The following is a 27251-nucleotide window of genomic DNA, read 5'->3' on the forward strand; positions in this document are numbered from 1 at the left end:
TATTCAGACTAAGTGTAAAATCCATCTCAGAGCCCTTTCAGAATTGTCAATGACCTATTGACTAAAATAATGCAAAGTCAATTTTTTCAAGACAGAAACATCGTTTTCCTGTCATAAACTACCCAAGATATCACAAAAGTAAAGTAACATGTATAGTATAAATTTAAAAAGCTTGTTAGTAGGTGAAAATTAAGCAGGGGTCTCTAACCTTTGGAAGAATAAAGGTTGTGTTGAGCTACAAAATAAATAAATACTAAAGAAAGCTGATGACCAAAAATAAATAAATAAATAGAAAAAAAGTGGTCTGTGGATACTTACTGAGATACCCAACACTGCAGATAAGCAAAATAGTTCTCGAATAATCTGCATGCACCCCACAGGCCACAGGACACCCCTGATTAGAGCAAGACCAGACAACCCTGGCTGACTTTATGAAAACAACCAGTATTTAGAAAGTTTTCTCAGCAAAGCTAAAATAATCACATCCTTCCCTGGACAGTTACTGTGAGAATTATAGGTGGAAAGCCCTTTTCAACCATCAAGATTGAGCTGATGTGTTTAGTATGACCTCCTGTGTTTATTATGACCTAGTTGCTACTAAGGCCTTCCTGGTATCTCTGATTTATTATTGAAGGATGTACTACATGCGGTGTGCCTGAAATAGCACCTGGACTATGGACGTGGGGGTTGATAAGTGATCAAAGCTAATCCTGTCTCCCCGTCTTATTTTCCTGACAGCCCTCTATGGTCTGCAGGTGAACCCAGGGACATTTTTCCTTTGCCATGCGCTTTTAGGATGGGTGGCTCCTGACCTTGATTTACAGCTTTTCATTTCTGGGCAAGTCACACTTGGGGGTTTGCTTTTGAAAGTGACAGAACTCAGGTTGTGAAATCACCAGCGGAATCAGCAAAATCTCCACTGCCCATTTTGCAAAATCCCACAAGATTTGGCATTAATTAAGATCATTTTGATCGATGCAGCTGTCTTTCAGTTAGAAAGCACAGACTCAGACATCAAATCTGTGATGTTTATTCGGTTCTCGGAAGACTGGGCTTTTAAACATGACCTTTCAATATTTTGCCCATGAAGGAGTTTGGAAAATGCCACCTCTAAATGTGTCTCTTTGGTAGCCTGGTTACTTCAACTGAGGGCATTTGGGGACCAGAAAATGCAGGGGAAGGGCTTCTCTGAATTTCCTTTATCTGCGGAGGGACAGATCCTCCAAAAGGATATTATGGAACACAATTTCCTCCCCAGAAATCTTCCTTGGCAGCAGGCCCAGACAGAACACCACCTATTCTTTTTTTTTATTATTAAATCATAACTGTATACATTGATATGATCATGGGGCATCATACACTTGCTTCATAGACCATTTGACACATTTTTATCACAGTGAACACCACCTATTCTTCCCAGGGCTGCTTGGAGACAAATTTTATTACCTGAAAGACATACTATCTGCTCATGAAGACAACCTTTATTCATCACTTTCCCGGCTCCTGTGACTTGTGTCTCCCGTCCCCACCTCCGCCCCACGCTCAAAGCCTCTGTTCTTTTCTGTAGCTAAAGATGCTATACCAGTTTCCATCATCTGACCTTCCCAGTCTCACATTTTGTGGGACCCTCTGCGTGAAAATTGGCAATTAAAATGTTTTTTAAATCTTCCTCATGTCAATTTAATTCTTAGTTCAGCCAAAGATCTTAGAAGGGTAGAGGGAAGCCATTTGTCATTCCCTGCACCTGGCAGACGGAAACCCAAGGATGGGAGGTGGAGATGGACTTTGGGGACAAGAAGTATGGGCATTGGTGGGGAAAGTCACACGGCAAATGCCAAGTTTCCCGTGTGTAAACTGGGTATGATGGATCATTCCTGCTCCGTCACAGAGCAGCTCCTGTACGTGTCCAAGACACCCCTGTCCCGAGTGGAAATGACCCGATAACCTGATCTTGCATCCCCGCTCCGGAAGCCCAAACTCCGCTTTTCTGAGGCCGGCTTCTGTGTGGACAGAGCGCCCGTCCTGCCATCCTACCAAAGGGCAGTGCCTGGGGCTCGTGGAAGGAGCAGCGGGGCAGACCGGCGGGCACCGAGATCGGCCCAGCTCCGAGCGAGCAAGAGCCGGCTGGCTGTAGGCGGCTCCTTCCTGTGCAAACTTTTCTGTCCTCTTCCTCCTCCCGCCCTCCCCAGCGGCTCTTCTGCGCCCGGCGTCCACCTCCCCGCCCTTCTCGCCTCCTCGGGGTCGCCGCGCGCGGGGCAGCACTGGGCAGCGCAGCCCTCGGCGCTGGCCCCACCCGGTGCCCCGGGAGCCAATGGCCGAGGCGGGCAGGCGCCCCGCGGGGCCCCCGGGTGAGCCAGCCGGGCAGGAGGCTGCGGCCCGAGTCCCCGAGCCCGAGCCGCCCGCCCCGCCGCTGGCGCCTGCTTGGCTCAGGCTGCCCGGAGACCCGAGCCACCGCGGCCGCTCCCAGAGCGACCTCTCGTCGTGTTCGAGCAGGGGCCGCCCGCTCCGGGTGCACATCTCCGGCTCAGGTAAGGGCGGCTCGGGGCGCGGGTCCGGGAAGGGCCGGCCGCGGCAGGTGGCCGCTCGGGTGACTCGGCCGGCCGGGTCGCGTGCGGGGACCGACCGGCCTGGCAGGCTGGAGGCGGAGGACTGGGGAGAGGGAGCGGGCGAAGCCTGAACTCCCGAATGACAAGCATCGGTGACCTGAGGCTTGGTGACCCCAGCATAAGATGCCAAAACCAGACTACGAGTGGGTGCGACGGGGGGCGCGCGGCTTGCCAGGGCGAGTGTGCGGTCTGCTGTTTGGGGAGCGCCCTGGCTCGGCTGTACTGCGCCGGGCAGCGCCGGCAGCTTTGGTTCTAAGGCTCCGCCGTGCGAAAGAGGAACCTCATTGGTCTTCGGCGTGACTTTGGTCCCTTGGAAGGGTGCGGTCCCCTCACTTCGAGGACTGGGGGCGAGTGCAGTCTTTGGGAGCCTTCCCACCAATTGCTCGTGCTTCTGAAATAAAGGATTGGGGAGGAGGGATTGCTGGCAAAAGGACCAGGGATATGAGTTTTTCCTGCCTGTAAACCTCTGCAGGTGGTGGGGAGAGTTTGGCAGGCTGTTCGAGCATCTCATCTTCCATTTATTTGAAAAGGCTCAAGCCAGCGCCGGTGCGCTAGCACCACCCCGCTGGGTTCTCCAGAAGCTGCTCTCTGCACCGCGGCAGGGAAAACCAGCAACTCAGCTGAGGGCAGAGGCAGCATACGCGGTGCTGTGTAGTGCTGGGCAAAATCACCTTAACCTTGTCTGGTAACGGCAGTACTGAAAGTGGTAATGATGGTACGAAACTACAAAGTGGGGAGGTTATGTGGGTTAAATAAGCATTTTTAAATGCTTTTGAACAAAGCATTACCCTGAGAGCTATAGAATTGTTTTTAAAAACTTCATCAGGTATGTTGGGTTTCAATGGATTGTTTTCTAATTTGCAATCTGCGGAGGATACATGAGCGCTGGGAAAAGTAGAAACTAACGTAAAAAATACGCATAGCAAGCTGGGCTTGGTGGCGCACACCCATAAATCCTAGCCCTCTGGGAGGCCGAGGCAGGTGGATTACATGACCTCAGGAGTTCAAGACCAGCCTCTACCAAAAATAGAAGAAAAAAACAAAATAAATGGGGTCATGACCAGTGCCTGTAGTCCCAGCTATTCAGGAGGCTGAGGCAAGAGAATCTTGAGACCAGGAGTTTGAGGTTGCTGAAAGCTAGGCTGAGGCCAAGGCACTCTAGCCTGGGCAAGAAAGTGATACTCAATCTCAAAGAAGAAAAAAAAAATTACTACTTGTGGCAACCCTTGCCCAGAAGGCCTTTGCCATATCTTGCTTGTGAAAACTACCCAGGTTTTCAGGCTCTGTGCTCTCGGGTCAGGCCTGTGGGCTTTAAAGTCAACCTGGCCTCTACCTGAAGTTGTTTCTGGCTCAGAAAAGGCACGTTTTGATGTCTTCTATTCTACATCAGCTAGCTCCCTCTGTTTTCCACCAAAGCCTTCCATTTTCTTACTCTTGTCATATTGTTTTTGCCGCCCACTGTGTGTACGTGAGAAATTTCAAAGGCATTACTGATCTCACTTTGCAGATCACATCAGATAAAACGGGTCAGAATTGTTAAATACAGGGAGGGGGATGTTGATCACTGGATCTGTGTAAAGATTCTTCCTCTGAATTTGTACTGGGAAAGCATTGACTCAAAGTGTATTTTTACCTCCTGCTTTTGGTGTCTTGGCCAAACTGAATTTGAGCCTTGGATAATCTTGACTGACTCTTATGAAGATTAACTGTTCAATTGACTCTAAGGAAACACTGTTAATTAGTCCAGTTGGTAGCTATAGATAATTACATATAGCTTGCACTATCATTTGTTATTTTCACAGATGGAAATCATGGCCCATTTTCAGAAAAAGAACATTAAAGACCTGTTGAGATGAGAGTGTGCTGAGTGTATATCATGTGAACCATGGGCTTCAAATTACAAAATTATTTTACTTCCAAGTCCCCTTTGTCCTTTTTATGCATTCTTAAGGGATGTTAGGAAGTGATGCCTTTCAACTCAGTTGTCCCCTGTACCCTAGGATGCTGACATACTTGTAGGAGAGTGAACTTCTTTCATGTGACTATTGTCATTTTCAGAACCTTGGATGTCTTTTCAAGCAGATTAAATGTGACGAGGTGCTCCATGTTTTTCTTAAAGTCAGAATGAAAGAGAATGAACGGGTCCCAGCTCACACACACATAGAATTTCCCCAGAAAGCAGCAGCCTCTGTAGCCTCTGTAAGCCATGCAGGATGCACCAGAAAATCAGCAAGATCACCAATCTGGGATATCTGAATCCTCTGAGAAGCACAATAAGAAGGTTATGTGCTTTGTGGAAACATTCCTAGTCCTGGTGCTAGAACAAGCCAGTCGCCACACCCTCCCCAGGTGCACAGAGCCAGGAACCGGAGCTAGGTGATAAGTGGCTTTGCTGAACCAGCCCCTGGACCAGAAAGCGGCACCAGCCTCATCTAGAATCCTGGGCCCCACCCCAGACCTACTTAATCCAAATCTGCATTTTGATAAGATCCAGGTTGTTCTTAGAGTTTGAGAAGTGTTTGTCTCTGACACAGGTTTTCAAACTTGGCTACATCGAAACTGGGCGCAGTGGCTCATGCCTCTAATCCTAGCATGCTGGGAGGCCAAAGTGGGAGGATGACTTGAACTCAGGAGTTACAGGAATCACTTGGGGAATTAAAAAACAAAGAACCAAAACCACTTGTGGCTGGCTCTCACCCCTGGGGAGTCTGATTTAATTGGCATCAGTTGCAGCCTGGGTATTAGGTGATAATTTGCAGCACAGTTTGAGAGCCACTGTCCTGTGACATCTAGGTCAGCCTGGCTTGCTGGCATATTTATTGTCATACTGTGACCAGGGATGGACTAGACAAGTGCAAGGTGGAAGAATTTATTTTAGTACCTTCTCACAACCCTGTTGGCACATATACTCTTCTGCTACTGCAACTTCCAAATACCCTTCCGGCTCCTGGATTCCAGATAGTTATGGAATAGTTCTTCCTAAGGGCTAATTTTTAATAATGAGTTAAATCCCTGGTGTGAGTCCTTGGGAGAGTGTTGAAGTTGAAGGGAAATCACCTTTTGCAGCGATGGGCGGGCTGGTAGGAAGAAGAGTGCTCTGCATGGGCTGTTAGGGGACAGCCATGGTTCCAAAGCAAAGGACCAGATACCTCCAGCTGCCCCTCTGTCCTTTCCACCAAAGAATCATAAAAACTTGAAACTTAGCCTCTAAAATTTTGTCTACTGTTGCAATCTGAGTCAGTTCAATATAAATCATATTTCTAAAAGACCTGCTCTGTGCTCGCAATGCGTCGATGCTAGGGGGATATCCCAAAAGACTCACTTCCTCTGAGTAGACTAGAGTATTACTACATTTTTGTCAAGAAAAGCATCTCAGACTTCAGAGGATTTAATTTAACTTGTGGTTTGAGGAGCTGTTTTTTCACATAAAAAATGCATGTACTTTATCAGCAATAACTATAGTTTTATATTTTTTGTAAAAATATATATATGTGTGTGTGTATATATACACATATATGTGTGTGTGTATATATATATACATATTAGATAAAATGTCTCACTCTGTCACCCAAGATGGAGCACAGTGGCTGTTCACAGTCATTATTATAGCTCGCTCACTGTAACCTTGAACCTCTGGGCTCAAGCCCTCCTCACTTCAGCAATCTGAGTTGCTGGGACTACAGGCATACACCAACACATCCAGCTATATTTTAAAATCCACACAAAAAATGTGAAGAAAAATGAAATATTTTCAACTAAGTAATTTTTATCAGCCTGGGCAACATAGCAAGACACCTTCTCTACAAAATATTTTAAAAATTATCTGGGTGTGGGGGTGTTCTTCTATAGTTCCAGCTACTTGGGAGGCTGAAACAAGAGGATCACTGGAGGCCAGGAATTTGAGGTTGCTGTGAGTGATGATGATTGCGCTGTGCTTTAGCCCAGGCCGTAAGTAAAGTGAGGCTCTGTTTCAAAAAAAAAAGAAAGAGTAATTTTTAAAAATAAAATTTAAATAGCAGAATTAGTGAATAAGCCCTTTTATTGAGTTTATAAAAACTGAGATTGTTTTTGCTTTATAAAAACCCAGATTGCTTTTGCCTTATGTATTTTGAGTTCTAAAGTTCAACAAAAGTTGTGAAATCTAGCATTTCTTCATAAACACAGCAATGTTTTGTTTCATTTTTAAAAGTAAAGTCTTGCAACAAGGTTTTCATCTAACAAGGTTTTCATCTTATACACAGTGTGTCCCCCAAATCACCCCTAAAGTCACCATACATTGGAAAAATGGGATAGTGTAGCCAAATGTACACATTTTTATATTGCAAATTGTACAACAGATTTTGGCTACAGTTTCCCATTTTTCCTACATATGGTGACATTACGGGCAACTTGGGACACCTGTAGTTAACTGTTCTCTTAAGTTTTAGAAAAAACTTGTTCTGTTTTAAGAGCTCTGATATCTTTTGTTGTTTCTGATGTGCTCGTCTGAGTAAAGGGCATAGTCCATGCAAGAATTGACCAAGTGCTGACTGAAGGCCTCTTGGGTGCCTAGCACTATTTGGCCCCTGTGAGTGGTAGGGGGAACCAAGAAGGGTTTGCTGTATTCACATGATGCCTCTTAGTCTTGCCTGTTGCCCTTTGGGTTTCACAGAACAGAGAATCACTTGGGCCACCTCCAGAATGGGAGGTGTGGACTACTTCATCAGTGTAGTGTGCAAACACAATCTCATCTCTTTTATGACTCAGTGCATCCTTCCAGCATCCCTGTGCCCTGGTATATGTAAATATAAAGGTAACAGCAAATCTAGGATTTTTTTTTGCAGTTTTTGGCAGGGACTGGGTTTGAACCTGCCACCTCCGGCATATGGGACCAGCGCCCTACTCCTTTGAGCCACAGGCGCAGCCCTAATCTAGGATCTTTTTCTCGAGTCTTTAGTCCCTGATGCACTTAGTGCTGAGCAGAGTGAGAAATCTAACAAAGCTGGCTGTTCTATTGGTCCATACTCACTCCATACTCGCTGCTGGCTGGCCATGGCCACAGGTGCTGCTGTCTGAGACCAGTCATGTAGTTGAGGGTCACCTGTCCCTTGGGGAAAGCCCTTACTATGTTTTCAGCATGCCTCTCAGTGACCTCTGAGGTTGTGACTCTCCCAAGAGGCATCTGAGCCCCAGCCGCCAGCTGGGCTGGAGGTGCCCTAGGCCAAGAACAATGAACACCTGCTCACTTTACATTCGTGCAACTAGAGTGGGGTTTTTTTGCCAAACAAAGACCATCTGGCTGTAAGATTGCTTTCTGTCTCTTCCTGCTGGTCACAGAACACCAAGGCCGCTCTGTTGAGGCCAGCTTGGGCAGTGCAGAAGGGTGCTGGGGTGAGGGGGTCCCACCTAGCCTGTGCTCTGCCATGGTCAAGCTGTGCACCTGGTATGGACAGTGCTCCTTCCCATCCCCCAAGGAGGGCAATTTTTCTTTGCACCAAGGCCACCTTGGACCCTGGTCATTGGTCCAGCTTCATTCCCGAAGCACCATATTGCTGATGGCGGTCCTTTTCTGTTCCAAGAGGTTGGCATGTTTTAAAAATCAGCGTCACCTGTTAAGTCAGGGCTCCATGTTAGGTCTGGTCGCTCCTGACCTGAAACCAGAAAATTGTCAGGAACCGAGGCAACCAGCTCCTCTTTCTCTCTCTAGCACTGTCTTAAGGCTAACACATTGCCAGCTCCCTGAGTCTCTTTGTGCCTCTCCACTGACCAGCCTTCTGGGTCTGATCTGAACAGAGTCGCTCTTGCTCACAGGTGCCTGCCCAGCCACCTGCTCACAGATGACACACCACACCTCCTCCCTCTCAGCGGCAGCGTGTGTTGCTTTCCTTTAGGTCCTGGCCATGTGTTTTCACATTTCTTAGTTCAGATTCCCTAGAAAGGACCTACTGTGTGAAGGTACCTTTTTACCAGAGGTCAAGGTCACAGGTCACAGAGATACCTATGAATTGACAGCCTTTGATCAGATACCCACCCAAGCCCAAGCCAGTTGTGGAGAGTGAGGCCATGCAGTGGCACTGTGGCCACTTAGAAAGGACAGCACCTGGTCAGTTTCCATTCATTGTACTAGTCTTTATCGAGGGCTGCAGTGAGTCAGATACAGTTCTACAGGCACTGGCATGCAAAGGTGAGCAGACATGGCTCTGAGATGCTAGGGTAAGGCAGCAAGCAGAGAGACTGTTCAGAAAGAACGTGGCAGGCCAGACACAGCAGCACCTCCGGTGATGTAAGGGCCCGGCCGTGCATTATGCTCAGTAAATGACATGATGATGATAGTGATTACTGTTCTGATTTTCAGCGGATGCGTGAACAGCTAATTTACTTAAGCTCCTTAAGCTCTAGTTTGCATCAGCACATCAGTGGTAGCTCTGAGACTGGTGGTAAAGCTGTGGATTTATTCTGGGCCCTAGCTGCTGCTGAGGGTACTCTAGGCAAAGAAACCCATCTTGATTTTTCATTTATTCATTCAATTAACAAACAGCTAGTGGGCTAAACACAGGCTGCAGAGACATCCCTCAGGATCTCAATTCTAATGGGGAAAGACAGGCCGATAAGCCAAAAACTACAGAGCAATGAAGTGTGAGCTGTGATCAAGGCCCTGTCCTGGGCCTAGGGGAGAACCCTGGAAGCTCAGCTATAGGAAATGGCTTGGAATAGGTAGTCAGGAAAGGGAAGTCTGGAAGTCCTGGAAGAAGGGAAGTCTGTGCTGTCTCCATGCAAGGGGAGCACAGGAAGGTGGAGTTGAGTGGGGTAGAGGAAGAGTGTTTGGGGATAGGAGACAGTGCAAAGGCACCAGGGCCTGAAAAAACCTGGCACAATCAGAAAGCACTGAACAGTTCTAGAGGGAGAGAGGAGTTAGAGAGAGTAGAGAGCTGAGCCCAGGATGGGAGGTTGCTGTCAGCCTTTTTCCTGGGAGATAGATGTCTTTAGAAATTTGTCTTAGACAGATGTCTTTATAAATTTGTAAGATGTTTACAAATTTGGTGGGACATAATCTGACTGTATACTGAATTGGACATTGAGAGACAGAGAAAATGGTAGAAAGAACATAGACAACTGAGATTGAGATTTTGGGAAAGCTCAGAAAGTGACACCCTCAACTATGATGCTTTGGTGTGCTGAGCACTCAGAACTGAAGGATCTTGGAAGGGCCTTAGAAGCAAAGCTCTTTCTGACCTTCTCCTTCCCTGTCCTCAGTTCCCCTTCCTCCCCCCAAAACAAGCTGTAGAAACTAGAATTCCTGTTCCCCAAGGTGGCTGACAAACTCCAGAACGACTATGACTCTCATCTTCCATGGCCGTGCTGGATGGGAGCTGGCCATAGGCAGTTCTTCAACATAACTTGTCTGATAGGAGGTCATGAGATGTCATTCTGGAAAGGGCCTTACCCTACACTCGGGAAAAAGAGCACAAACAGCCAAGGAGGGCATTCAGGGACAGGCCTTACTGACTTTCCCCTCTGAGGCTGTTGCCATTCAGCCATTCCCATTTCTACACAGCTATTGATTCCTCATTGAACCGAAGCATAAAATGAGTTTTCCCTGGGTCTTTGGTCTTCCTTTCTGAAAGCTCCTGGGTCATGTACAATGTAAAATGCTGTTCTCTTGTTAACTTGTCTTGTGTTATAGGAGTGTTAGCCCTGGCCTTTATGATCCCTTTCTTCAAAAGCATCACACTTTTCTGCCCCATACAAAGAATCTGGTTATTGTCTTTTTTTTTTGAGATGAAGTCTTCCTCTATTTTTTTTAATTTCATATTAATATGAGGATACATACGATTAGGTTACATTGTTCGTGTTTGTCAGTCAAAGTCTGAGTTGCAGTTGAGTCCTTCACCCAGGTAGAGTGTCATATGCCCGTACATTGTACCCTCTGATACAATGCCCCCTCCCTCCTTCCTCCCCACCTTCTTGAATTTAATTGTGTTGAGTTCTCACTCTGTTGCCCAGGGTAGAATGCAGTGGTGTCGTCATGGCTCACAGCAATCTCAAATTCCTGGACTAAAGCAGATCTTCCTGCTTCAGCCACCCGAGTAGCTGGGACTACAGGTACACATCCTCATGCCCAGCTAATTTTTCTTTTTTTCTTTTTTTTTTGCCAGGACTGGGTTTGAACCCACCACCTCCAGTGTATGGGGCCAGCGCCTTATTCCTTTGAGCCACAGGCACTGCCCGTAATTTTTCTATTTTTTTGTATTGGGATCCTCAGGTGATCCTTCCACCTTGGCCACTCGAGGTGCTAGTATTACAGGCATGAGCTACCACACCCCGCCAGAATGTGGTTATTATCTGTGTGATCTTGGTCAAGTTAATTTACCCCTATGTGCTTGGTTTTCCTATCTTATCTAGAAAACATTAGTAAAAGTAACACATAGCTCCTAGGATTCTTATGAGGCTGAAATGTGTGAAAAAGTGTCATGTAAATGGTGACACCTTTTGCATATTTCTATCATAGGGCTCACTAAAGTACATTAAAATTATGCATGGATTTGTCTCCTTCACCACACTACAAAATTACTGAAGATGGAAAGCATGTTTTATTTATTGTTGCACCCTCATTACCTACTATAAAGCCTAGTACATACTAGGTGCTCGTTAAATATTTGTGACATTAGTGTATGAATTACCTAAAACCCAGTTTCTTTGATAATCAACTATACTATCTATAAATGGAAAACTAGCCTAAAATTACAAAGATATCATTTATGTAAACAGAAAATTGGATAAAAACTGAGATTTCCCAGAGATTTTTGGTTTTGTGTTTTAGAAAGGCACCCATGAGATCATGAGAGCTTTCTTGAGAGTTATTGTATAAACCTCACTAGGCAGCATCTGTGGAGGAAAGTTTGTGAAAGGGAGGTCAGGGTGTCAGTCCAGCCTGAGGCTAGTGGACTCACACAGTGGGATTCTGTGGCCTCCTTGAAGTGCTAGTTCTGGGTACTGGAGCATGGGGAGGAAGCGAACCCCCGCTAATCCAGCCCTGCGTGACTTACCCACACCCCACACTTCATCTTTCTAGCCACACAGTGATTTGACAGTGTACAAATACACTCCATTCTAGAGAAAAGAGGCCTGGCTTCAGAAAGGCTGAGTTACCCATGCAAGGCCCACAGGTACAGAGAAGGAATAGAACCAAGACTGAGATCTTCCTGCCTTCAAAGTTCACCCTTTCTGTTACTCCACACTAACTTAGTGCGTATCCATCGCCCCTTGTAGAAGACAATTCATATGCCAGCAAGAAGTTTAAACTACTCAGTCTTGGAGTCATGTGTATATTTCATGTCCAAGAACCATGTATTGTCTCAGAGTACAAGTTTAGTTTCAGTTAAACTCAGGAAAAAAACATCGAAGCAGCTTTAGTGTTTTTAAAATACCACGCTGAGTGACTCATTATCTTTGATCACACTAGCTGAAATTTGCACAAAGAAGTAGGTTGCACCAGCTTGCCTTAGAAGGATTTCTGAGATCTAACTCACTTTGTGACCTATTAGCTAAAATTTGACATTTATATACCTTACTTTGCAGTTTTTTGGTGCCTCTGTGAAGTCTTGAAAAAAGAGTAGCTATGGCTTATGCCTCATAACAGGAAAACTTGTGACTTAAAAAAGAAAAAAAAAAACAGCACATATCCTCTCTCAAGAACTCTGGACTGTGGCTAGGGCCAGAACATTAGAGGTACAGTGCTTGATTTAGGGTACACAGCTTCCATACTTTAAATGTGTGATCTATAGTTTATGAACAGGACTCAGGTGACCATTGTTGGTTGTAATCTTCTTTTGTGTTCACGTGTACTTTAACCCACCTGAATGTTTGGCATATCTTCCTTAGAGGTAAAATTTCTATTAAATAATCACTGAGTAGCTTCAGCATTAATGACAAGCATTATTAGGACTGGGCATGGTGGAGCATGCCCATCATCCTAGCACTTTGGCAGGCTAAGGCAGGAGAATAACTTGAAGCTAGAGTTCAAGACTAGCTGGACAATAGTGAGACCTCATCTTTACCAAAAAAAAAAAAAAAGTTAACCTGGTATGGTGGTGCTTGCCTGGAGTCCTCACTACTCGGGACAGGAGGCTGAGGAAGGAGGATCCGTTTGAGGCAAGGAGTTTGGGGTTGCAGTGAGCTATGATGACACCACTGCACTCTAGCCAGGGTGACAGAGACAGAGCCTGTCTCAAAACAAAACCAATAACCATATATTAAGCCCCTCTTCTCCAATCATTCCAGGGACTGATCTGTCTGCTATCTATTGGTAATCTGTGTATCTTAGTTTGGAATACTATAACAAACTATCATAGACTGTGTAGCTTATAAACAACAGAAAGTTATTTCTCTCACAGTTCTAGAGGCTAAAAAGTCCAAGGTCAAGATACTGACAGATTCCGTGGTTAGTGAGGGCTGGCTTCCTGGTCCATAGAAGGCCATCTTCTTGCTGTGTCCTCACATGGCAAAGGGAGGAAGTGAGCTCTTGGAGGACACTTACGAGGAAATTAATCCTGTTGATAAAAATTTCACCCAAGATCCTAATTCTCTCCCAAAGCTTTTACCTCCTAGTACCATCATATTAGGGAGGTCAAGTTCCAACATTTGAATTTTGAGGGGATATAGCATGCAGTTCATAACATTATCTAATTATTCCTTTTACCCATTCATCCATCCATCTGTCCATCAATTCGTCTAACCATCAAACTATCCACCTACCCATCCCTCTTTCCCTCCCTCCTTCCTAGACTTCTTCGATACTGTGAGCACATGTCTCCCTCAGAATCCCCAAATTTACATGTCTTCAGTTCAAGTTAGCAGAGAGGTTCATTAGTGCTATTGGGTCCCAGTTCCAGACACCAAGGATGGGCCAGGTAGTGAGCTGCATCCGTCGTGTGGACGGGCAAGGCTGCTGGATGGCACTCTGGAATGTAGGTAGGGAGAGGATAGTGCTCAGATAAGAGGTGGGGGACCAGGAAAACGCACCAAAAGCATCCAACGCCTAGGGTACTGGAGGCCTGGGGAGGTATGGCGTCCTTGGGCTCCCAGGAGACGTAAGTGTCGCTAAGAAAAGTCAAACATCTGGAATGGAGTTAGAAAACTATGTGGAATAAGAAGACATTTGTTTATAACCAAGTGAGGTGTTTTGGAGTTTTGGAGTAGCTTAAAAGAAGAGGGGAGGGGTTTGCTCGGGAAACACGAGGTAGGAAAAGTGAGGATGGTGGGAGTCACTGGCCGGGATACAGGGTGGGGGGACATGTTGGCTTGAGCAATGTGAAGAATATGGGGGAGGAGGCTGGGCCTTGAGAATGTCGTCCTGCCAGGAAGCCTCAACGGTGACCCACATCAGTCAGGAGACTTCATTTCTATTCAGGGTAGCCTCCGTGGTCGTTTCACCAGATCCCCCATTCCTTTAGGAAGATAAATACTGGGCTCACACACTGTGTCTCTTTGGGGATTCAAACCCTTGTTCTTTGGGGATTATGTTCCTGATGGCACCCTGGTTTCTAGGGCCTGTTCGGGGCGTGGAGTGCCATTCCTCTGGCCTAATCTGATCAAACATTTCTCAGTAAAAGTTTAGAGTTGGCATTCAATCACGTGTGATTATCCAGATCAAGATTTGTAGTTTGTTTGTTTGTTTGTTTGTTTTAAGCAGGATGACTGCCCTTTAGGCTGCTGACAAAGTCCCAAAGGGCTGGGATCTAAAAGCTGTCTGTGGCCTCAGGCAATGGCAAGATGAGAACCTTTGCCCAAAGTCAGGGACATATCAGAGGGACTCAGAAGCTGCCAAGTAGCTGCAGATGCAGAAAAAGGTGTTCAGAAATTTCTGGCCCTGAAAAACCTGCCTTGTACATAGAAACCTGCATGCAAACGTCCCTGTCACCTCTCTTCCTGCTGCCTGGCTGCCACTCCTTCCTTCTTTGGCACACACTTGCTCTGACAGTTGCTCTTTGAGCCTCTTCCGCTACAGCGTCCCTTCATGTCCATTTTGACAGGCTCTCACCTGTGTCAAAGTGTTGCCTGGGAGTGGAGCTGGGGGTGTCTCAGTATGATTCAGCTTGTCCCTGTGTCTCGCCAAAGAAGCCCTTAATCTCTGGCTGTGGTTTTCACCTTGCTGTGCTGTTAGTAGGCAATTGGCAACAAAGCCATGCCACACAGGATGAAAAATTAGTCTTGTTTAGCCACACCAGGAAGCACCAAGTCCACTGTCTTCTGCTAGATGGAGATTGGGGTCATGTTTCAGTAAATCGGTGGATGACTCAAATCAAGTGTAATGGCCTATTGAACAGAGTCCTCACCCCGAGATCACATATTATTTAGTCATATTATCTAATGTTGCATTTCTTATATGTTATTATGCTAATGAATTACCTTGGGGTCTTGTTGAAATGCAGTGGGTTTACTCCAAACCAGGCTTCCAAGCTTTGTCCACGGACCACACTTAGAGAGAGGAACAAGACTCTAGGGGTAGTTTTGAATGGGCTTGTCAACTGTTTAAGGGCTGACTCCTTATAGCACTAATGTACCTCCAAATTCCATCCATGGAAAATTCCATGCTGCCTAAAAGTATGCTCTTGCTTTCCTGTTTGGCAAACTTTACTATATAGTATTTATAGTAGAGAGAGCAAGCCTTTAGAACTTCCACCTACACAGAATATTTTGCTTCCAGAGTGTCCATATGATTTTATTCCATGAGTTCTTTGAAAACCTTCCAGTGTCTAATGTTTAGAGGACAGTAGGGTTAAGAGGTGAGAGTGGGTTTTTTAGACTAAGATTAAAACACTTTATTCACTGAAAACTCAGAACTCAAACCCATTCTAGAAGACGACATTACCCAAAATGTGAAAAGACAGGAGTAAAAGATGAATCTCTAGCAGAGCAGTCCCCCCTTATCTGTGGGGGATGTGTTCTATACCCCGAGTGGATGCCTGAAACCACAGTTACTACCAAACACTATATATACACTATGTTTTTCCTATGGGTATGTACCCATGTTAGACTTTAATTTATAAACCGGGCACATGAAGACAACAGAAACTAATAATACAAAAAACCAAGTTTAACCATTACTGTAAAGGTCACCTGCATGTGTTCTTTCTCACTCTCAAAATATCTTTCTGTCCTGTACCCCACCACTTTTGGACCTAGGTGGACCATGGGCAATTGAAATTGCAGAAACCAAAACTACAAATAAGGGGGGACGACTGTACACTTCCAAAAAGTTTTACGATTGTGAGACATTTTTAATTTCTCATTTCTCAGGGTCTGTGATGTCTTTGGCTGACTAGCCAAGGGGAAAGGGGAGGAAGGGAGATCTCAAGCCATTTCCTTGATGTGGAGCATCCTTCTAGGCGGATTTAAGATGCGTAGATTCACCTGAGTATCAGAGTGTTGGTAGTGCCAGTGATAATGATGAAGATGATGGAAAACAGCAAGGTTTGTGGGTGCAACAAGAAGATAGGTTGTTTTGTTTTTTTACCTGTGGTTGATATCGTAATACCCAAAGGAAATACCCTGTAGAAGTGAGGAATTTAACAAAGAGAAGAGCCTACAGTTCTAAATGAAGAACTTTGACTTCCTGATTGAATTAAGACTGTGACAATTTATTATTGCATTTCGTATCACCAGGATTCCCCTACATAGCCGCTGCATTCAATAAACCACGATTGAGCAACTGTTCCATACCTTTAATTTTTCATGGAGTATAGTCTGTCTGCCCTCTCTTTGCCTCCACAATCTATTTCTCCATAGCGTCTCACCCAGACACATAAAGTGTCTATTGGAAATGACTGCTTGTACTTGGGGGTATTTGTAGTCAAATGGTGACAGCCCACAGCTGGAAACAATTAGAACAGTAGGGGAGAACAGAACGAATGTGTTGAGAGGAGTTAGCCGCACCCAAATAAATCACTTAGAAGAACCTAAGGAATAGAAGCTGGAAGGACATCCTCAAATTACATCTGAAAGGAGTCCCTGGAACTCACAGCCAAAGCATTTTTTTTTTGTTGTTGCAGTTTTTGGCCGGGGCTGGGTTTGAACCTGTCACCTCTGGCATATGGGGCCAGCGCCCTACTCCTTTGAGCCACAGGTGCCGCCCACCAAAGCATTTTTGATGAAGTTCTAAGAGTGGAAACCCAGAGAGTCACTGAGGGAGTTGCAGTTGAAGGGAAGTTTAAAGACCAGAACTGCGGATGGAAATAAAGGGTTGGAGAATGACACCAATCAACAGGAGAAGTCTTCCCATGAAGCAAATAATTTTCACCCAGCACCTTTCGATAATCTTTCATCAACGTGGTATTCTGTGCTTGGTCGCCTACATTTATGGATGATACTAAGGACATAGCAGATAGTGCGCTATTGAGATTAAAAACAAATTAGAGATAAGATTAGGAAGACTGGCCCAATCTGTGATATTCAGACACCTGTCACTGCCAGGTATTTAAAGGGTGAAATGAGAGCAATGATGTTTCATCAAAAGCTGAAACATGGGGCGGTGCCCAAAGCTCACTGGGTAGGGTGCCAGCCACGTACACTGAGGCTGGTGGGTTCAAACCCAGCCTGGGCCAGCTAAAACAACAATGACAACCACAAAAAAAAAAATAGCCAGGGGCAGCACCTGTGGCTCAAAGGAGTAGGGCGTCGGCCCCATATACCGGTAGTGGGTTTAAACCTGGCCCCGGCCAAAAACTGCAAACAAACAAACAAATAGCCTGGTGTTGTGGCAGGCATCTGTAGTCCCAGCCTTGGGAGGCTGAGGCAAGAGAATGGCTTAAGCCCAAAGACTTTGAGGTTGCTGTGAGCTGTGACACCACAGCACTCTACGCAGGGCGACAGCTTGAGGCCTCTGTCTTAAAAAAAAAAAAAGCTGAAACATGGTTTGGGTTCAATGCCTTGCACCTGTAATCCTAGCACTTTGGGAGACTGAAGCAAGATGATAGCTAGAGGCCAGGAGTTCAAGACCATCCTGGAGTAGAGTATCTCAAGAATGGAGGAAAAAGTATCCAATGTACTCAGTACTTCTATGAAACCAACTTATATTTACTCTCACTTTCTTATGAAACACAACTATAGCCCAGGAGGAAGGAGAGTAATGGAGTGAGAAGAGAGAGGAGGGGGGAGGTTTGACAGAGGGTAAAAGGCAGGATCACAACTATGGAGCATATTGCAAGGGTACAAGTCAAGTCTGTCAAGTGTAGAACATAAATGTCTTAACACAATAATCAAGTAAATGAGGCGAAAGCTATGTTGATTGGTTTGATGTAAGCAAGTCACATTGTATAAAAAAATCAACACATTGTACCCCACATATGCATAAGTGTATTCATGATCTACGTATATATGACTTAATTAAAAAAAAAGAAGACCTGCCTGGACAATAGAGTGAGACTTTGTCTCTACAAAAAATAGAAAAATTAGCTGGGCATGGTGGCGCGCACCTGTACTCTCAGCTACTCAGGAAGCTGAGGCAGGAGGATCACAAGCACAGGAGTTTGAGGTGGCAGTGAGCTATGATGATGCCACTGTACTTTTTTAGCCAGGATGACAGGGTGAGACCCTGTTTCAAAAAATTAAAAATTAAATAAATAAATAAATAAAAGCTGAAACACGCTTATCCCAGCCTGGATGTATTGCTGAGGAACTGTAAGCTGTGCACAGTTGTTGACCTGTCAGCAAAGTTCAGCAGTTTCTTACTGAGTTACTACTCTGTGCTGACTCCAGTCCATGGAACCTACATTGCAGCGGGAGTGTCAAAGGTAAACAAAGCTGGACACTAGATTTAAATCAGCGATAGACATTGGAGTAGGGAACTGTTGAGCATGAACTGAGCTCAACTTCAATTTGCAATAGAGTTTGAAATACAGAGGTGACTGGGCATTTTAATGAGAGAATGAGACAGCAGAGAAGGAGGTGAGCAGAGGCAGGGAAGTAAAAAATTACAAAAAGCAGGAAGCGGGGAGTTGGTCCACACGAAATCCATGTGGGTTGTTATCTGGCACTTGTCAAAGTCAGACTCCTACCCTCCCCCAGAGGCTGGGAGACAGGAGTCCTGTTCTCAAGTGTTGGATGAACAAACAGCAAGTTCTTTGGACAGCCTTGAGTCTTCTGAGGCAGGCACTTTGAGGGGAGTTAAGGTCACAGTAGGGATGTGGCCTTGAGCTTTTAGACACTGTATTAGTGTTTTGTTCAAATCTTTATAGGCTGAGGTTTGGGGTGCCCTTGAGAAGAGGGCTCAGAGGAGCTGGGCTAGGGTTTGATTCAGGAGAGAGTCTTTGTCAGGAGAGAGAGAGGGGAGCACAGAATAAATAAACAATATTAGGTGGTGCTAAGTGGGGATGGAGAATATTGGGGTGGAGGTGTGAAGCTTGCACCTTAAACACAATGGTCAAGGCAGGCCCTTTCAGAAGGCAATGAACGCTCCAGGGAATGGGGTTGAATCTCCTAGGGATGAACCAAGTGGGGGAAAGGTGGTAGGAGGGGGTGAGCCCAGAGGTGACAGGAGGCCCTGGCCTCCATAGATCATTGTAGTGATGCTAACTCTTTCTGAGTGAGCCAGACATCTGGTGGAGGGCTTCGTGTAGAAGGATGTCATGTTTTTTGATTAAGGTAATGTAGAAAACAAAATTGGGAGATAACTGTTTTATTCATATCGATATCAACTCAACAGTGTATACCAACATACAGGACTATGGGGTCTGCTTCTTCTTCCTCACTCTCTTCTCATTAAGGGATAGTAATTAGCAAATTACTGGAGTCTCTAACATTAAGTGGAAGTAGCTAAATTAATTGAAGATGGTCAGAAATGTCTTTAGCTTCCAAAAAGTCATTATTAAAGAAAAAATTATTCAATGACATTGGGTTTGCTTTTTTTTTTTTTTTTCTGGAGACGGCGTGCCCAAGTCCCCTAGGCTAGAGTGCAGCATCATACACAGCTCACTGCAGCCTCCAACTCATGGGCTCAAGCGATCCTCTGGCCTCAGCCTCCCAACTAGCTGGGACTATAAGCAGGGGCCACAATGCCCAACTAATTTTTCTATTTTTTGTATAGTTGGGGTCTCACCCTTGCTCAGGCTGGTCTCAAACTCCTGGTCTTAAGTGATCCTCTCACTTTGGCCTCCCAGAATACTAGGATTACAGGTAGGAGCTACAGTGCCTGGCTTCAAGAACACTTGTTAAAGCACAATAAGAAATGTTTTACTATAGATCACGGCAATAGGTATAGGGCCCACTGCAATGGGATTGTACAGTGGGGGAGAGAGATTGGGCTCAATTCTGAATACAGCAAAGAAAAGAATTTATAGCCAAGGAGCACAATGTATGTGGGGGTCAATGAATGGAAAATTACGAAGAGGAAACAGCAGAGGTAAGGGACATTCTTACTGAGATAGGCCCGGGAGGTGAGGGGGAATAAGGAACTTGGTCAGACATTGAAGGTGAGGGCTCTGGGCAAAGACTTAGCAGGGTTCTTGCTAAACCTGTATTTTATAAGGAAGCGCATAGGTGGACCTTGGAGAAAGTTTAGGAACCTGAATAAAGAGGGCCTGCCTTGACCACTGTGTTTAAGGTTACAAATAATCTCTGTCACTGCTCGTCTAAGAGAGCGAGTGTGTCTTTCATTTTCCTCTGCCTGATCACTACTAAACTGAGGAAGTATCTTAAATTATTAGCCATCTGTGTTTTCTTCCTCTGTGCTCGTCCTGTACATACAGACTTTGCCCATTTTTTTTTTTCTGTTGGGTTATTTTCTTAACTCTTAGTGTCTGAAGGTCATAAATAATCCTTTGTTGTAAACGTTGCAAGTATTTTCTGCTATTCAATTGCTTTCACTTTGTTCTCAGGGCCTTGTTTGCTCAGGAACAAATCCAGTTTTGATGTGTGAAGGTGCCTGTTCATACACACAGGCAGAGGATTTACAAATATACCATATATGTCTGTATTTGCTTTGAAATGGCCTTCAATAAAAACCATTCCGGCTTCTGTGATTCTTATCTTCCTCCTTAGTGTAGGAGGCTTCCTGCTTTGCTCTGTCTGCCCTTCTCTGTGGAGCCTGCCTAGCTTAATTTTAACTGGGGGGTTGGGGGGGAATACAGAAGATACAGTCAAGTCCGTATTATTGTGAACACCTGTGAAATTCAAGCTATTTTCTTGAGGGTAAATTAAAATATAGGACGCCACCTTGCCTGGAGCACATTACTATTGTAGTGGCTGTGCAAACTGGGAGGCGTTACTTGGAGCCAAAAACCTCACTTTCACAGCAGCCAGCTTCTGAGTGTGATTGCCTCCAACCCTCAAGCCTTTGTATTAATTCTGAAACAGCCATCCGTTGAAAACTCAAAGGGGAAAGAAGTCTTTCTGGTCTGTTGATTCTCTTGCATGATAGAGACATTTTACATAGTATTTATCAGTATTCGTCTGGCTTTTCATTATGCCCCAGTTTGTATTCCTAAATTTCTGGCCACAGTGAGGCAAATAAAATGTATTATTATGTCATTGCATTGTTGAAATTTGCTTGATCAAGATGGGAACCCCATAAGGCATGGAAATGAGGCTTATTTAAAAAAGAAAAAAAGGGCAGGAACCCCAACCACCTGAGTAGTTTTTTTTTTTTTTTTTTCTGTCTAATCGTGTGAATTGTCTTGTTTTGGTGACATGTTGATACTTCCACCTACTCCCATCCTCCCACCTCCATTTACAGATAAAATCTATCACCTCAGGATGAGTTCTTGACATGCAATATAATCACAGGCAGAAGAATTTAGAGCACTTTGACATTTAACTTTAAAAAAAAAAGAATTGTTAAACGGATGCCTTTTTAAGATGGTATTTTACTAATTTTTGAAAAAGGGATAAGAAAACAAACTAAGCCTTTTACTCCTAGGACTTAATCTATTTGTAGTGCCACATTGAAGGTAATAGCAGGAGGAACAGTGCAAACTCTCCAAGTTTAAGAAATCAAGGAAGTGACCGGGGCAGTGGCTCACACCTGTGATAAAGCCAAGGTGGATTGCCTGAGTTTATTGGTTGAGACCAGCCAGAGCAAGAGAGAGACCCTATCTCAAAAAATAGCTGGGCATTGTGGTGGGTGCCTATAGTCTCAGCTACTCTGGAGGCTGAGGCAAGAGAATCACTGGAGCCCAAGAGTTTGAGGTTACTGTGAGTGTTGATGCCAGGGCACTCTACCTGGGTGACAAAGTGAGACTCTGCCTCAAAAAAAAAGAAAAAGAAATGAATGAAAGAAGGTGCTCCCACTTAATGGGCACAATGGGGTGGGTGGGTATGGCCCATTTTGGGGGTGTTGGACACAACTACAAGAGGGACTCTACCTAACAGATTCAAATATTGTGATCTGGTTATTTGATCCTCACATTAACCTGAGATTTAAAAAAAAGAAAAGAAATTAATGAAGAAACATCCCTTTAGATCAGGCGTCCTCAAACTTTTTAAACAGGGGCCAATTCACTGTCCCTCAGACTGTTGGGAGGGCCAGACTATAGTTTAAAAAAAAAAAAAAACTATGAACAAATTCCTATGCACACTGTACATATCTTATTTTGAAGTAAAAAACAAAACGGGAACAAATACAATTCACACCGCTTCATGTGGCCTGCGGGCCGCAGTTTGAGGACCCCTGCTTTAGATCTTCAGGCAGGTTTCTGTTCTCTAGTTATCATTACCATATTGCCTAATTGTGATTAGAACTTTGTGACACAGAGCTTTGTGACACCATCTGGTATATAATCCAACCCCAGGTTACTCCAGAGTTTAATCCTTAAATTCATTTATTTATTTCAAGGGATTAAGGAATGGACTTTTGGTGCAGCCATTTCCAGGTGCGCAGGGAGTGCTGCAGGGCAGTGACCACCTCCTGGAGGGAGGTGAGGGGTGCCGGCGGAACAGGAAATAGGACATTTTACTGAATGGAGTAAAAAAATTAAGGCAGCCAGCTTGAGGGAAAAAAAAAAAAAACATCTAGAAAGCACGCTTACAACTGTCTATGTCAGCTTGGAGAAGGGGAATGAAAACAATGAGAAAAATATTGTAAGAAAACATTACCTAGCTCATTTATAGGACCAGCATTCAGAAAATCACTGTAAACACAGCTCTGGAGCAGCAGTGCAGAGCTCCCATCTGGGAGGATCTCGGTGTGGAACTGAGAACTCTGCAGCTGCTGTGGAATGAGAACCTCTCAGCTCCCAGAGGATGAAGTAGAGGGGTCATCACAGAATTCTCAGATGGGATGCACTGGCCACATTGTGGGGTCCAACTGCTGCTATTTAGACAAATGTGCTTTTGGGTGTAAAAGTGTGTCATTTAAGAGTAAATATTTTTCTAAAAAAAAAAAGTGGGCCAGGAACTAATAAAGATGATATAGAAAGACATGGGAAGACGTACAACCCAGCTGTCCTCCTCCCTCTGAGAGACCACGATTTGCTTTGAAAGAGAAATGAGGACAGAATGAAAGGGCCTCCTCCGAGGAACTGGCCTAGCATCTCTGTCCAGAATATGCTGCCCCCATAGTTCAGCAATAAGAGGTTCCTGTGGCTTGACAAACTTTTCCTTTTAGAGAATAAGTGTTACCTAAAAGATAAAGGCGACTTAGTGGACATTCATGTTGTTTCTTTTGGCATGTAAGTTACCTGCTTCTTAATCATTATCATCATCATCACTGTCACAGCTAGTGTTGTAGAGAAGTTTAGAAGTTTCCCATCTCTTTCATGTTTGATCCTCATAAGCTTGTGAATGCAGGATTCTTGCCTTCTGATTTTAAGCACTAAAGGAGTCAAGAAAAGCTTCATGTTTTCTCTGCCACACTCCTTTGATTAAAAGAATTTGTTCCATGAAATTTGGATTCGGTCAAAAGGCTGAAGGATCTAGAAGGCCACACACATATGGCCCCAAGGGCAAAGTTTCCCCACCCCTAAGTTTAGGGCTGCTGTCACCACCCCATATAATCAGATTAATTTATCTTCACACTTGGCAGAGGAGGAGGGAAGAGAAGTGTCAGAGGCATGGGAGCAGGGGCCTTGATGTTGGGGGGTGGGGGTGACCTGACCAGGCAGTTGTGGTCTAGCTCTTCTAGACTCTAGTCCTGGAGGCACTAATCCTTAAGGCATCTTCCATTCCACCTTTCAAAGGAAGGCTTGCAATTTCTTTTGCCTAGACTCTGATAGAAAAGTAGAAAGTGACACCTTGTGAGTGGAGAGATGTCATGGATAGGTAAGGCTTACCAATGATCCAAGCAAAAACCTGGAACAATCTTCCATCCACAGAATTGCTTTTTCTTTTGTTTTTTCCCCTCACTCCTGCCTCACAAACACCCCAAAAGGACCCCCTCACCTGCTTCAGAAAACGCCAGATTCTTTCCAAGGTCTGACCCTCTTCTGGGTCCAGACACGTCTTCTTCCTTGTCACCCAATATCCCATGTGTCTTTATTTTTGCACCGGGCTGGGAACCTATGAATTGAAAGAGAATTAAAAGAAACATTGTGTAATCAACAGGGTGTGGATTATTTGGATTCTTATTCAAATGAACTGTAAAAAAGTTTACACTGAGTATTTGATCATATGAAGGAATTAATGTTCCTTATTTTTAGATGTATAATGATACACGGATAAGTTTTTAAAGCCTCCCACTATTTACATATAAAGTTATTATGGGAGAAAAAGAATCCACTCCTTTCTCCCAAATGTTCGAATCTTCCCTTCACTCACCTCCTTTCCTTTAGCATTTAAACATGAGCTGCCTGCATTAGAACTTTTAAATTTATTAATTCATATGTAGTAGAGTACTAGGGTTTAAAAAAGAAACAAACACAAGTGTCAGATCTATTGTAAGGACCAAATTACTTGTCTCCATGCTCATTTTTTAGGCTGCATGGTGGAGAAACCAGGAAGCTCACTCTTTTCCTTACTCCTATCATTTTCCTTAGTCATCTTCTGAATAGAGGAAGGTAAAAAAGATGTCCAAGTGATTTCTGTAGTGGGAGGTTAGATTCCTGCTGTTTTTCCATTTGTTCAGAGGTAAAGATTCTCTTACAAAATCAAGTTAATGCTGTTCATTTCCCAAGGGACCTTTGAGTCCAGGTATGTGGGGAATTTAGACCTTGAAAGGGAATTTTAAGAACTTGCTTCAAATAGCAGACCAGGTAGGTTAGTGGTGCATAAACACTTCTCCAATGATTGAGCAGCTGGAATGCATGGGGAATGGCTTGGGCTTCTCTCCTCATTCCCTAGGAGGAGGGGAGAACTGTGACTCAAGGTTTCATGGCCAGCTGATAGTCAGAAGCAGATGTAGTGGTAGCTTTTAGATCCTCCTGCCCGTCGGTGGCTCTTACCCTTGTGGTGCTGTGCCAAGAGAGGAAGACGGCCTGGCATGGGGTCAAGACTCCCCCCAACTATGAAATGTAGATGATGGCTCTGATAGAGCCCGTGCCTTTGTGTTCTACTCCTTTGGGGTAGCTTTGAATTTTGACTGGAATGTTCTCATTGCAGACATCTGCTTATGATTTGCATCCTCTGAATATTAAAAATTCAGAATCAGGATCCCCTGGATCTAACATGAGACCAACCAGTTTCAAAATTGTCACTGGTCCCACTGAGGAAATGTCAGGAAAAAGGAAAGAGAGGAAAGAGAGGGAGAAGGGGACGATGTGCTAGTTATTTATTAGTTTGTGACATCATGAATGCCAATGGAAACTCCTCTAACTCCCTCCTTCCTCATGCCTCCCTCTTCCTGGTTTTGAAGTAGGAAGAGACTGGAGGAAGGAACAGAATATAATTCATTCACAAGCGTGTAAAATAACCCCATCTTCTCTTTCCTCTCTTGATTTTGACATGTAACAAATAGTATTAAATATACCACTTATCTTCCAATACTAAACAAATAAGAACAGGGATTGGGAGGATTGTTAAGAAAATATCAGTATATAGGGATCTTGTACATATGGGAATTATTCCAGGAAAACAAATACTTGGTGGTTTTATAAAAAAACATTTTTACTAATGATTACACAGCATTATTTATTAAAATATAATCCACTGGGTTTGAAAAATGAAAATCAGTGCTTTAATTCAAAAACCTCAATTCTCTGGATATTAAAAATTCAGAATCAGGATCCTGAAAACACAGGATTTGAGAGATTTTGAAGAATTCCTACCTTTTCAAAAAGAGGAATTGCAGTTATCAATCTAATCAATTCATTAGTTCATTAGGAACTGACCCAAGTATTCAATTCTGTGTCAATTAGGGTCATTCGTCCATAAGCCATGTGATTGGTAGCCAATTAAAAATGATAAGAAAGCCAACCAAATTTGTGGCAACTGTCCTAAGCCTTCTCGCTTTGATTCTATCATTTACCTACTTACTCATTTAATCAATTCTGACAGACTCAGCCATGTGGCTCTAAGAGACACAAAAATGAGTAGGTTGTCACTAGTTTCTACGTCTAGAAGCTTATTTCTGTGGCTTTAAACAGACATCTGATTAGTTCATTTTGGTTATACTTCAATATAATGTAACATGGGCTACAGGGGGAGAGAGCTGTGATCTAGACTGGGGTTGCCAAGAGAGGTCACCCAGAGGAGGAACTGGATACTAGGCCTGTCACGGAGGTCTAAGTAGGCACTTGCTCGTTGGGGGAGGAGGGAAGAGCTCATCCCAGGCAAACGGAGCTGTGCTGTTATGCCCACAAGAGGGTGTGTGCAGGGATGTCCACCCTTTCTTCTTTTCTGCCATACATTGGAAGAATAATAGTTGTCTTGGGCCACACAGCAAATACACAAACATTAATGAAAGATAATTAGCAAAAGAAAAGGTCTTTGCATACTTTTTGTGACATCTGACACCATAAATAAGCAAGAATAGCACTCATAAAATCAGCATGAGGCCCATAGACTGCAGGTTGAACACTCTGGTATATAGGGACTTTGGGAAATTGTAAGAAACTCTGCATGGTTTGAAATACGAAATGCAAGGTAGGGGTGTTGTGCGTGCGTGCGTGTGTGTGCATGTGTGTGTTTTCAAGAGGAATGGGAGGAAGGTGATGTCAAGAGCTGACAAAGTTCCAGGCTTAGAACCAGAAAGGACCCTGAGGAGCTTTAAGTGAAGAACTGGCCAGACTCCTGACCTGGCGGCCGGTTGGGCTCATCAGTCTTGGGCCCAATCAGGCTTAGCTGGCTGCCAGCCCAGGCCAGGCCCGGCCCAGCACACCTCCAATACAGGCAAGGCCTGGGAGAAGATGCAGGAGGCACTGATCTCCTGACCTTGCCGTGATGTATGTGTGGCTAGTGAGCCATCCTGTCTCTCTCAGGGGTTCTGGTCCCTCTGAGTGTGATTTCCTTTACCCACCATGTGACAATAGTCTCAGCCCTCGGCAAGTCGTGGCTGTTGAGAGTGGGGAGCCTATTCCACCCAGCACTCTTCAACCAGGGCATCCATATGGCATTTACAGACTCTCTGAACTTGGTGGGTATAAAGACCCTTTGCCCATTATGCTGGGAAAATGGGGACCAAAGACCCCATTTTTGGCAAGGAAAAGCACCCCCAGAAAAGGAGGAAAATTAAAAAGTAAGCTGAGTGAGTTGGAACATAGAAAAGTCAGCCAGTTTACATTTAAGCTAGCCATTGCTAGC

General features: G+C 44.5%; 1 protein-coding gene across 2 annotated transcripts in view; it reads left to right on the plus strand.

Annotated features, from left to right (window-relative positions):
• The first annotated feature begins 2308 nt into the window (after positions 1 to 2308).
• PHACTR2 (phosphatase and actin regulator 2) overlaps positions 2309 to 27251 on the plus strand; it is a 273453-nt gene continuing 248510 nt past the window's right edge. For both annotated transcript variants that reach the window (XM_053591283.1, XM_053591286.1), the window contains exon 1: positions 2309 to 2528. In XM_053591283.1, coding sequence (XP_053447258.1) covers positions 2312 to 2528 — 217 coding nt within the window. In that variant the 5' untranslated portion in view covers positions 2309 to 2311. The remainder of the gene's footprint in view (positions 2529 to 27251) is intronic.

Source organism: Nycticebus coucang, chromosome 5, assembly GCF_027406575.1.
Source record: "Nycticebus coucang isolate mNycCou1 chromosome 5, mNycCou1.pri, whole genome shotgun sequence".
NCBI lineage: Eukaryota > Metazoa > Chordata > Mammalia > Primates > Lorisidae > Nycticebus > Nycticebus coucang.